This window comes from Melanostigma gelatinosum, assembly GCF_949748355.1.
Source record: "Melanostigma gelatinosum genome assembly, chromosome: 20".
Classification (NCBI taxonomy): domain Eukaryota; kingdom Metazoa; phylum Chordata; class Actinopteri; order Perciformes; family Zoarcidae; genus Melanostigma; species Melanostigma gelatinosum.
The window spans coordinates 22,180,559-22,193,569 of NC_136653.1; the positions used below are offsets into that span (position 1 = coordinate 22,180,559).

The 13,011-nt window shown below is 48.6% G+C and overlaps 1 protein-coding gene across 1 annotated transcript in view; it reads left to right on the forward strand.

Annotated features, from left to right (window-relative positions):
* The window catches only part of LOC306794378 (histone-lysine N-methyltransferase 2C-like), a 71,519-nt gene that overhangs the window by 48,137 nt on the left and 10,371 nt on the right, over nucleotides 1–13,011 (forward strand). Inside the window, exons 55-67 of the mRNA XM_079292412.1 lie at nucleotides 135–242; nucleotides 830–1,660; nucleotides 1,738–1,971; nucleotides 2,372–2,557; nucleotides 3,423–3,584; nucleotides 5,248–5,371; nucleotides 5,472–5,580; nucleotides 5,782–5,957; nucleotides 8,548–8,651; nucleotides 8,734–8,871; nucleotides 8,949–9,001; nucleotides 9,102–9,210; nucleotides 9,300–9,392. Of these exons, the coding sequence (XP_079148538.1) occupies nucleotides 135–242; nucleotides 830–1,660; nucleotides 1,738–1,971; nucleotides 2,372–2,557; nucleotides 3,423–3,584; nucleotides 5,248–5,371; nucleotides 5,472–5,580; nucleotides 5,782–5,957; nucleotides 8,548–8,651; nucleotides 8,734–8,871; nucleotides 8,949–9,001; nucleotides 9,102–9,210; nucleotides 9,300–9,392 (2,427 nt within the window). The remainder of the gene's footprint in view (nucleotides 1–134; nucleotides 243–829; nucleotides 1,661–1,737; nucleotides 1,972–2,371; nucleotides 2,558–3,422; nucleotides 3,585–5,247; nucleotides 5,372–5,471; nucleotides 5,581–5,781; nucleotides 5,958–8,547; nucleotides 8,652–8,733; nucleotides 8,872–8,948; nucleotides 9,002–9,101; nucleotides 9,211–9,299; nucleotides 9,393–13,011) is intronic.

Below are 13,011 nucleotides of genomic sequence, written 5' to 3' on the forward strand. Positions count from 1 at the left end.
GTCCTGACTTTTACTTTGTAAAAGATTTTTCTTTTTAATATCTAATGTTAATGGAGTTACCACGAAGGTTATAACTGCACAAAACGTGAAGCTCCTCAGCACAGAGAGCTGATTTCTGTCTCCACGACCTGCAGGTGAAGTTTGACGATAACAACCCGTTCAGTGAGGGTTTCCAGGAGAGGGAGAGGAGGGAGAGGCTGAGGGATCAGCAGGAGAGGCAGAGAGTTCAGCTCATGCAGGAGGTGAAACATCACACCATCATCACTCAGAGAACACAGATGTTCATCTGTAGAGAGCAGGAAGTAGAAACACACAGATGTTATTCTGTAGAGAGCAGGAAGTAGAAACACACAGATGTTCATCTGTAGAGGACAGGAAGTAGAAACACACAGATGTTATTCTGTAGAGAGCAGGAAGTAGAAACACACAGATGTTCATCTGTAGAGAGCAGGAAGTACAAACACACAGATGTTCATCTGTAGAGAGCAGGAAGTAGAAACACAAAGATGTTCATCTGTAGAGAGCAGGAAGTATAAACATATCTGATCATCTGTAGAGAGCAGCAAGTAGAAACACACAGATGTTATTCTGTAGAGAGCAGGAAGTGGAAACATACAGCTGTTCATCTGTAGAGAGCAGGAAGTAGAAACATACAGCTGTTCGTCTGTAGAGAGCAGGAAGTAGAAACATACAGTTGTTCGTCTGTAGAGAGCAGGAAGTAGAAACATACAGCTGTTCGTCTGTAGAGAGCAGGAAGTTGAAACATACAGCTGTTCGTCTGTAGAGAACAGGAAGTGGAAACATACAAATGTTCTTCTTCTCCTCTTAGGTGGAGCGTCACCGCTCCCTGCAGCAGAGACTGGAGCAACAAGGCCTCCTAGGAGCCTCCATGGGTCCTGAGGCTGGACTAGCAGCCATTCCTCCATCTGGACCTCTGTTAGGGGCTCGAGTACCTGGAGGTCCTGCTGGGTCAGCACCTGGAAGTGATGGTCCCTTCTTCAGCTCTGAGCTGCCCCAGGACTTCCTCCAGTCCCCCCCAGCAGCTAAACCTCCCCCACAGCACCATGGCCTCTACCAGGGCTTCACAGGAGGACCCGGGGCCACAGCAGAACGGGGCAGGGCCCTGCCTGAGCACGGGCCCCCCATGGACTCCCACACCAGGTCCCCCATGCACCCCCACACCAGGCCCCCCATGGACCCACACACCCCTCATCGGTTTAGACGAGACTCTTCCTCCCCCTCTACCTCTCTCCCCCCCTCCTTCGGCTGCTATTCCTCTGGAGGCCCAGCCTCCCTCATCCAGCTCTACTCTGACATCATCCCTGACGACAAAACAAAGAAGAAGAGGAGCAGGAAGAGGGACGGAGACAACACGGCAGGAGGAGAAGGAGGAGCCAGGACGCCGCTATCGTCGCACTCTGATGACACCACAGCTCCGCCCACTCCGGCTCTGTCAGACACTTCCTGCTCTACGCCCACCCGGGGCAGCGTGGACCAATCAGAACTCTGCTTCTCTCTAAACTCCTCCCTCTCCGGTCTGGCTCCATCGTCAGAGCTGGAGAGGCAGCTGTCCGTCATCTCCGCAGCCCAGCAGAGAGGCTCGTCTCTCGGCACGGAGTGTCAGAGAGGTCCCCTGTCTGCAGCTCGTCTGGAGGTCAAGGTGGGTCTGAAGTCAAGTGATATTACTGTGGTAGTATGTATTGTATATTTATACTTCAGTACTTCATGTCCCAGCAGGAGGAGCGTGAGGAGGGCGGAGCTTGTGGAGGAGGTCTGTTGAAGATGGAGGAGGGTGATGGATTCTTCCCCCCCTCTTCTCTCCATGGTGGAGACAGTGGGAAGGAGCTCCTCAGACACCTGCTGAAGGACAAGATGGCCCCCACCGGACAGGCCCCGCCCACTGCCCGCCAGCTGTCCAATGAGAGCGCTCGTTCTGAGGAAGAGGACGGGCCTGGCTCCTATGGCAACGTGGTGAGGAGAGGGTTAACTTTAATGACCTCTGACCTCTTAGAAATGATGCGCTATGTGAGCTAACTGAGCTAGTCATCAGCTATTTAGGCTAATTATGAGCTAGTTAAGTTAATTATAAGCTAGTTGAGAATTAGTGAAGCTAGTTGAGAATTAGTGAAGCTAGTTGAGCTGTGTGAGATCTAGTGGAGCTAGTTATACGTTAGTTGAGCTAGTTATGAGCTAGTTGAGAATTAGTTAAGCTAGTTGAGCTAGTTATACGTTAGTTGAGCTAGTTATAAGCTAGCTGTAAACTAGTTAACTCTGATGTCAGGTCACATGACCTCCACCTCGTTTTGACTTGTGTTTACCAGCAGCAACAGGAAGCTAGTTAATTCATGATGAATTGTTGGTTATCCTCCAGGTCCTGATAGACGGTCCAGGTCCAGATCTCCTGGACTCGTCTGGCAGGAAGAAGACTCAGCGATGTAAGAGACTCACTCGACCAGCGAAAGATAAAGCTTCTAAAAACAAGAGGAGGAAGAAGGAGGAAGACGAGAAGACGCTTCTCTCCTCCTCCTCTGACCCACTGATGACCCGCGATAGACAGGTAGACCAACCTGGTCCTCTGACCTCCTTTAACCTCCTCTAGTCCGCCTCCTTTAACCTCCTCTACTCTGCCTCCTTTAACCTCCTCTAGTCCGCCTCCTTTAACCTCCTCTAGTCCGCCTCCTTTAACCTCCTCTAGTCTGCCTCCTTTAACCTCCTCTAGTCCGTCTCCTTTAACCTCCTCTAGACCGCCTCCTTTAACCTCCTCTAGACCGCCTTCTTTAACCTCCTCTAGTCTGTCTCCTTTAACCTCCTCTAGTCCGCCTCCTTTAACCTCCTCTAGTCCGTCTCCTTTAACCTCCTCAAGTCCGCCTTCTTTAACGTCCTCTAGTCCGTCTCCTTTAACCTCCTCAAGTCCGCCTTCTTTAACCTCCTCTAGTCCGTCTCCTTTAACGTCCTCTAGTCCGCCTCCTTTAACGTCCTCTAGTCCGCCTCCTTTAACCTCCTCTAGTCCACCTCCTTTAACCTCCTCTAGTCCATCTCCTTTAACGTCCTCTAGTCCGCCTCCTTTAACCTCCTCTAGTCCGTCTCCTTTAACGTCCTCTAGTCCATCTCCTTTAACCTCCTCTAGCCCGTCTCCTTTAACCTCCTCCAGTCCGCCTCCTTTAACCTCCTCTGGTCCACCTCCTCTGGTCCGCCTCCTTTAACCTCCTCTAGTCCGTCTCCTTTAACCTCCTCTAGTCCGCCTCCTTTAACCTCCTCTAGCCCGTCTCCTTTAACCTCCTCTAGTCCGCCTCCTTTAACTAACGTATGATTTTAAAACAGAGGATTCATTGATGATCAGATATTGATTGATCTTAATGCTAAACGTGTCTTATAGCTCACTGATTATCTGTATTGATTATTGATTGCCCCCACCCCCCCAGCTGTCAGTGCTGCCCCTGATGGAGCCGGTTCTGGAGATGGACCTGAGTCTGTTCCCCCCGTACGGGAGCTCCTCTCTGGGCAGAGACTCCACAATGAGCGGCTCCTTCGGTAACGGAGTCCTGGACGGAGTCACGGACTACTACTCCCAGCTCATATACAAGGTACTACTGCAGTAATACTACAGGACAGTGCTACAGTACTACAGTGCTACAGGACAGTGCTACAGGGCTACAGGACAGTGCTACAGGACAGTACGACAGTGCTGCAGGACAGTGCTACAGTACTACAGTGCTACAGGACAGTGCTACAGGACAGTACGACAGTGCTACAGGACAGTGCTACAGCACAGTGCTACAGCACAGTGCTACAGCACAGTGCTACAGGACAGTGCTACAGCACAGTGCTACAGCACAGTGCTACAGCACAGTGCTACAGGACAGTGCTACAGGACAGGGCTACAGAACAGTGCTACAGGGCTACAGGACAGTGCTACAGGACAGTGCTACAGTACTACAGTGCTACAGGACAGTGCTACAGGACAGTACGACAGTGCTACAGCACAGTGCTACAGCACAGTGCTACAGCACAGTGCTACAGCACAGTGCTACAGCACAGTGCTACAGCACAGTGCTACAGCACAGTGCTACAGGACAGTGCTACAGGGCTACAGGACAGTGCTACAGGACAGTACGACAGTGCTACAGTACTACAGTGCTACAGGACAGTGCTACAGGACAGTGCTACAGGACAGTACGACAGTGCTACAGGACAGTACGACAGGACAGTGCTACAGAACAGTACGACAGTGCTACAGGACTACAGGACAGTGCTACAGGACTACAGGACAGTGCTACAGGACTACAGGACAGTGCTACAGGACTACAGGACAGTACGACAGTGCTACAGGACAGTGCTACAGGACTACAGGACAGTACGACAGTGCTACAGGACAGTGCTACAGTGCTACAGGACAGTGCTACAGGACAGTGCTACAGGACAGTGCTACAGGACTACAGTGCTACAGGACAGTACGACAGTGCTACAGGACAGTACGACAGTACTACAGGACAGTGCTACAGGACAGTACGACAGTGCTACAGGACAGTACGACAGTGCTACAGGACAGTACGACAGTGCTACAGGACAGTGCTACAGGACAGTACTACAGTGCTACAGGACAGTGCTACAGGACAGTGCTACAGAACAGTACGACAGTGCTACAGGACAGTGCTACAGGACTACAGGACAGTACGACAGTACTACAGGACAGTACTACAGTGCTACAGGACAGTGCTACAGGACAGTGCTACAGGACAGTGCTACAGAACAGTACGACAGTGCTACAGGACAGTGCTACAGGACTACAGGACAGTACGACAGGACTACAGGACAGTACGACAGTACTACAGGACAGTACTACAGTGCTACAGGACAGTGCTACAGAACAGTACGACAGTGCTACAGGACAGTGCTACAGGACTACAGGACAGTACGACAGTGCTACAGGACAGTGCTACAGGGCTACAGGACAGTGCTACAGGACAGTACTACAGTGCTACAGGACAGTACTACAGTGCTACAGGACAGTACTACAGTGCTACAGGACAGTACTACAGTGCTACTGGACAGTACTACAGTGCTACTGGACAGTGCTACAGGACAGTACTACAGTGCTACAGGACAGTACTACAGTGCTACAGGACAACAGGACAGTGCTACAGGACAGTGCTACTGTACAGTGCTACAGTACTACAGGATAGTACTACTACCTCAGCTTCACTTCCTCCTTCACTGATTCTGAACTTTAACTCTTGTCTCCAGCAGAATAACCTCAGTAACCCCCCCACACCTCCGGCCTCCCTGCCCCCCACCCCCCCACCCGTCACCAGGCAGAAGCTGGTGAATGGCTTCGCTACGACGGAGGAGCTGACGGAGCAGGAGGGTGAGTGTGTTCTTGAGACCCACTGCTTCGTCTTTAAGGCTTGAATCTGCAGAGTTTATCACTGATCTTAACTGAAAATGTGTGTGTTTGTTTTTTTCTTTGAAAGGTCCGAAGCAGAAACGGAAGGGCCTTCTGGCTCTAAACCACGGCACCAAAACAGTAGATGTCCCCGCCTCCCTGCCCACCCCGCCCCACAACAACCAAGAAGAGCTCAGGTAAACTCCGCACACTGAGTCCTGATTAAAACTCATCTTTACGGACATTTAAAGGATGAGGAGAATGTTCATGTTTGTTATGTTCTTTATGATTATAATTCTCAAAATAATACGCTTATTTAAACTCGTCTTTGGCCTTTTCTCCGGGTGGTGACACGTTTCCCTGACTCGTCTTTCTTCTTCTTGTGTTTTCCTCCACAGAGTTCACGACTCGTCAGGACGTGACAGCCCTGAAGGCTTCGTCCCCTCGTCTTCTCCAGAGAGTGTGGCGGACGAGGAGGTCAGCAGGTACCCCGACCTCTCCTGGATCAAACTGGAGCCGCTCTCGCCCTGCGTCTCGCCTACAATTCCCATGATGCCCTGCGCCTGGGGAAAAGGTCAGTTAACAGCAGTGTTACAAGGCTCCAGATACTTTGTGTTACTGCGGTAGTACATTAAGCGTTACTGCGTTAGTACCGTGCGCGTTACTGCGGTAGTACATTACGCGTTACTGCGTTAGTACCGTACACGTCACTGCGGTAGTACCGTACGCGTCACTGCGGTAGTACATTAAGCGTTACTGCGGTAGTACCGTACACGTCACTGCGGTAGTACATTAAGCGTCACTGCGGTAGTACCGTACACGTCACTGCGGTAGTACCGTACGCGTCACTGCGGTAGTACATTAAGCGTTACTGCGGTAGTACCGTACGCGTCACTGCGGTAGTACATTAAGCGTTACTGCGGTAGTACCGTACACGTTACTGCGGTAGTACCGTACGCAACACTGCGGTAGTACATTACGCGTCACTGCGGTAGTACCGTACGCGTCACTGCGGTAGTACATTAAGCGTTACTGCGTTAGTACCGTGCGCGTTACTGCGGTAGTACCGTACGCGTCACTGCGGTAGTACATTAAGCGTTACTGCGGTAGTACCGTACGCGTCACTGTGGTAGTACCGTACGCGTCACTTCGGTAGTACATTAAGCGTTACTGCGGTAGTACCGTACGCGTCACTGTGGTAGTACCGTACGCGTCACTTCGGTAGTACATTACGTGTCACTGCGGTAGTACATTACGCGTCACTGCGGTAGTACATTAAGCGTTACTGCGTTAGTACCGTGCGCATTACTGCGTTAGTACCGTGCGCGTTACTGCGGTAGTACCGTACGCGTCACTGCGGTAGTACATTACGCGTCACTGCGGTAGTACATTACGCGTCACTGCGGTAGTACATTACGCGTCACTGCGGTAGTACATTACGCGTCACTGCGGTAGTACCGTACGCGTCACTGCGGTAGTACCGTACGCGTCACTGCGGTAGTACCGTACGCGTCACTGCGGTAGTACCGTACGCGTCACTGCGGTAGTACATTAAGCGTTACTGCGGTAGTACATTACGTGTCACTGCGGTAGTACCGTACGCGTCACTGCGGTAGTACATTACGCGTCACTACGGTAGTACATTACGCGTCACTGCGGTAGTACCGTACGCGTCACTGCGGTAGTACATTAAGCGTTACTGCGGTAGTACATTACGTGTCACTGCGGTAGTACCGTACGCGTCACTGCGGTAGTACATTACGCGTCACTGCGGTAGTACATTACGCGTCACTACGGTAGTACATTACGCGTCACTGCGGTTGTACCGTACGCGTCACTGCGGTTGTACCGTACGCGTCACTGCGGTTGTACATTAAGCGTTACTGCGGTTGTACCGTACGCGTTACTGCGGTTGTACCGTACGCGTTACTGCGGTTGTACCGTACGCGCTACTGCGGTTGTACCGTACGCGTCACTGCGGTTGTACCGTACGCGTCCCTGCGGTTGTACCGTACGCGTCACTGCGGTTGTACATTAAGCGTTACTGCGGTTGTACCGTACGCGTTACTGCGGTTGTACCGTACTCGCTACTGCGGTAGTACCGTACGCGTCACTGCGGTTGTACCGTACGCGTCACTGCGGTTGTACCTTAAGCGTTACTGCGGTTGTACCGTACGCGTTACTGCGGTAGTACCGTACGCGCCACTGCGGTTGTACCGTACGTGTCACTGCGGTTGTACCGTACGCGTCACTGCGGTAGTACATTACGCGTCACTGCGGTAGTACATTAAGCGTTACTGCGGTAGTACATTAAGCGTTACTGCGGTAGTACATTAAGCGTTACTGCGTTAGTACCGTACGCGTTACTGCGGTAGTACCGTGCGCGTTACTGCGGTAGTACATTACGTGTCACTGCGGTAGTACCGTACGCGTCACTGCGGTAGTACATTAAGCGTCACTGCGGTAGTACCGTACGCGTCACTGCGGTAGTACATTACGCGTCACTGCGGTTGTACCGTACGCGTCACTGCGTTAGTACATTACGCGTCACTGCGGTAGTACATTACGCGTCACTGCGGTAGTACCGTACGCGTCACTGCGGTTGTACCGTACGCGTCACTGCGGTTGTACCGTACGCGTCACTGCGGTTGTACCGTACGCGTCACTGCGGTTGTACATTAAGCGTTACTGCGGTTGTACCGTACGCGTTACTGCGGTTGTACCGTACGCGTTACTGCGGTTGTACCGTACGCGCTACTGCGGTTGTACCGTACGCGTCACTGCGGTAGTACCGTACGCGTTACTGCAGTAGTACATTACGCGTTACTGCGGTAGTACATTAAGCGTTACTGCGGTAGTACCGTACGCGCTACTGCGGTAGTACCGTACGCGTTACTGCGGTAGTACCGTACGCGTTACTGCGGTAGTACAGTCAGCGTTACTGCGGTAGTACATTAACCGTTACTGCGGTAGTACCGTACGCGTCACTGCGGTAGTACATTAAGCGTTACTGCGGTAGTACCGTACGCGTTACTGCGGTAGTACCGTACGCGTTACTGCGGTAGTCGTCGTGGTTGTGGGAAACAGAAAAGAAAGATCAACACATCATTAAAATAATTAATTTCTTACCTCTTTTTTTGTGTGTGTGTGTCCGGGCTCTGCAGTCAAACAGGAAGTGAAGGCGGAGCCTAACCATCAGGGTCATCCCTCATGCTCTAACACAGACCTGGTAACCATAGCGATAACCCTGAACCCTGTTGCAGCTCAGGTAAACATCTGTATGTGTGTGTTTGTGTGTGTTCATGTGTGGCCCCTCCCTCCTGATGACATCACTGTGACTCTGTTTACAGACTGTAGCAGACGTGATGGCGGCGGTAGCCGAGCTGTTACTGGTCCCCGTCCCCTCTGACTACCAGCTGAGCAGATCCACCGGTACCGGGAGGAGCTCTCTTGGTCTGCTGGCTGGAGTTAGAGTACCACTCATACAGGTGGGCCAAATACTGTATGTACATGTAATAAAAGTCATCATTCTGTACGTCACACTGACTGTTTGATGTGTTCGCAGAGTTCAACAGGAAGGAATCAACAGAGACCAGATGCTGCTGCAAACTCTGGTCTGTACACACACACACACACACACACACACAGATGCACACACAAGCAAGCTTGTGATTGACAGCTTTGTATCATCTGTCTGTGTGTTGCCTCCAGGTGTCAGCATGGACTACATCCAACATGGCGGCACTTCTACTGCCAGGCCTCAGTGTTGCAGCTACTGCAAGGTGCTGCTGGGAAACGGAGTCCGAATCGTCAAGGAGCTCAAACAGGTTGGACGCAGTAGAGAACTGTGTAACACACAGTGAAACTAAAGATGGCAGACAGGAAGTCACTATGTCTGTGTGTGTGTGTGTTACAGGAGGGTCAGTCCAGATCCAGCTTGATGTTCTGTAGTCCAAACTGCTCGTCTCTCTACACATCTGACCTGCAGAGCAGAAGAGCTGTGAACCAGGTGAGAGATCAGGTTAGTGATTATTGGTCAGGAGTCCGTCATGGTGATCAGCTGAGTGATGTACCATCTAAAGCAGTGGTTCTCAACTGGTCTGGCTGCGGCACCCCCCTTAATGACAAGCCGTGACCCACGACCCAAATTACATATATATATATATATATATATATATATATATATATATATTAATTAACGTACTTTCCGGCATATAAGCTGCTACTTTTTTTCACACGCTTTGAGACTGCGGCTTTTACAACTGTGCGGCTAATGTATGGATTTTTTCGTAGCTATGAGAGAACGCATTTCACTTGTGTTCTGAGCTGCACAGCATCCGGACTAAAGCTTCCACCCATGGTGATTTTTAAGCGGATGACAATGCCAAAAGAAAAATTCCCGAAAGGAATCGCCATGAAAGTCAACAAGAAAGGGTGGATGATAGAAAGCCTAATGAAGGAATGGCTGAAGGAATGCTACGGGAAGCGACCGGGGGGATAATAGCAGCAACTAACGCCGCTGGTCACTAGCTAATCGCTCCAATAACAGCTGATTCCTCCACAGAAATGCAGACTTTTACTGCACTGTAAAAGTCTGCGGAGGAATCAGGTGTTATTGGAGCGTCATCAGCCCTATTAAGCGGCCAAGCCAGTTCGCCGTAAATGCTATTCAGAGCTACGAGCAACAACAGTTATTGCCTCGATGCTTTTAGATTGTAATGAGAAGACACGCTGCTTTGTTTTACTTCTTCCGTTTGGTAGCCTTGAGAGACCTTAGTCCGTAAGTATGTCTGTATGAAGCATGAAAAGATGTATGAAGATATATTATATTCGCTAATGCTAATCGCGGTTAGCATTTCCCCATTTGCGGTAATGTTAAAATTAGCTTAGAAGCTAGCGAGTCGGACATGTTATGATGTTCAGAGAAGAATACAACTTTAGTACTGTTAAAAGCATCTTGCCGTTCAACGGGGACACCTGCGGCTTATAGACCAGTGCGGCTTATCTATGTGCAACTTTTTTCTTTTAAAAATTAGCTGGTGCGGCCTATATGCTGGTGCGCTCTATCGTCCGGGAATTACGGTGGTGCTGGGCAAGTTAACGCGTTAATTTCACGTTAACTCATTCATTAATTAACGCAGACAATTATTTTATCGGGCGTTAACGCATTTTTAAAATTTATTATAATTCTCTATATATATATATTAACATATATACATAACAACAAGAGGATGACAAGAACAGTGGGATAAAAGCCAGCAAACATCCTATAGTCAGACTGTCTCATGTTTATCATTTTGTATTAGAGATATGATGTCCCTTCAGGGTTGCTGTAAGGTAAGGCAAGGCAAGTTAATTTGTGTAGCACATTTCAACAACAAGGTAATTCAAAGTGCTTCACATAAAAGCATCAAAACATAAGGCAAAAGAAAAGGAGATTTAAAAACAATTAAGAACATTCATTGCATTAAAACATTTAAAAAAAAACTAAGAAATAAAATACAGTAGTAAAATGCAGAAATGCAGGAAATTGATTAATATATGAATTGAATGTGGTTCAATTAAAGGCAGCAGCAAACAGAAAGGTCTTCAATCTTGATTTAAAGGAGCTGAGGGTCCTTTGTTCCAGATATGTGGAGCAGAAAAACTGAACGCTGCTTCTCCATGTTTAGTTCTGACTCTGGGAACAGGAAGTAGACCGGTCCCAGACGACCTGAGGGGTCGGGATGGTTCATAAGGTAGCAGCAGATCAGAGATGTATTTTGGCCCTAAACCATTCAGTGCTTTGTAAACCAACAGCAGGATTTTAAAGTCAATTCTTTGTTGGACAGGAAGCCAGTGCAAAGACATCAGAACTGGGGTGATGTGATCCACCCTCCTGGTCTTAGTGAGGACTCGAGCTGCAGCGTTCTGAATCAGCTGCAGCTTTCTGATGGACTTTTTACAGAGACCTGTAAACACACCGTTACAGTAGTCCAGTCTGCTGAAGATAAATGCGTGGACAAGTTTTTCCAAATCCTGTTGAGACATAAGACCTCTAATCCTTGATATATTCTTCAGGTGATAGTAGGCTGATTTTGTAATTGTCTTGATGTGGCTGTTCAGGTTGAGGTCTGAATCCATAACTACACCTAGATTTCTGGCTTGGTTTGTGGGTTTTAACATCAGTGACTGAAGCTGAGCGGTGATTTTCAATTGTTCATCCTTGGTACCAAAAACAATTACTTCTGTTTTATCTTTGTTTAATTGAAGAAAATTCTGGCACATCCAGTTGTTGGTTTGTTCAATGCAGTTACCCAGCCCTTGTATGGGATTATAGTCCCCTGGTGACATAGTTATATAGATTTGTGTGTCGTCTGCATAATTATGATAACACACTTTGTTGTTTTCCATAATCTGAGCTAGTGGAAGCATGTAGATGTTGAACAGAAGAGGCCCGAGTATTGAACCTTGGGGAACACCACATGTCATTTTAGTCAGCTCTGATGTGTAATCAGCTACAGACACAAAGTATTCTCGGTACTTCAAGTAGGATTCAAACCAGTTAAGTGCTGTGCCAGAGAGTCCCACCCAGATTTTTAGTCTTTCTAGGAGTATGGCATGGTCGACCGTGTCGAATGCAGCACTGAGATCCAGTAACACTAAGACTGAACTTCTGCCATTGTCTATGTTTAAGTGGATGTCGTTGAAAACCTTAACAAGAGCAGTTTCAGTGCTGTGGTGCTGTCGAAAGCCTGACTGGAAAACATCAAAGCAGTTATTTACGGCCAAGAAGTTGGTCAGCTGTTGGAAAACCGCTTTTTCAATTATTTTACTCAAAAATGGGAGGTTTGATATTGGCCTATAATTTTTCATCGTTGCGGAGTCTAAACTAGCCTTCTTTAGGAGCGGTTTAATAACTGCAGTTTTTAGGGCTTGTGGGAAGACGCCTGAGAGAAGGGATGTGTTTACAATATGTAAGAGATCAGTGGTCATGCAGTTTGAAATATTTTTGAAAAGTGTGTTGGTAGAATATCCAAGCAGCAGGAGGATGACTTCAGATGTTGTATAATGTCTTCTAGGCTTCTACGGTCGATTGAATGAAATTGTGTCATGATATTTAAATGGATGTTATTCAGAGATCGGGACAACACATATCCTGTGGTTGGTGTGGAGGCACTGACTGCTTGTCTAATTTTCTGAATTTTGTCAGTAAAAAAGGAGGCAGATTGATTGCATGCCGGTGGATTGGAGCTCATCAGCTACAGACACTGGAGGGTTTGTTAGCCTGTCGACGGTAGCAAATAAGGCGCGTGTATTGTTCTTGTTTTTGGTTATGATGTCAGAGAAGAAGGACTCCCTTGCATTTCTAAGTTCCAAATTATAATTGCGAAGTCTCTCTTTATAGATGTCACAGTGAACCTGGAGATTAGTTTTTTTGCCACCTGCGCTCAGCTTTCCGACACTCTCGTTTCTCCATTTTGTCCAGCGTAGCATTTCTCCAAGGAGATCTTTGCTTACCCGAGACAAGCTTCACTTTAGTGGGTGCAATGGCATCAATAATATTTTTAACTTTAAAATTGAAGCCATCTACAAGCTCATTGACTGAGAGGCAAGAGAGGGCTGGTGTGGAGGAGAACTTGTGAATA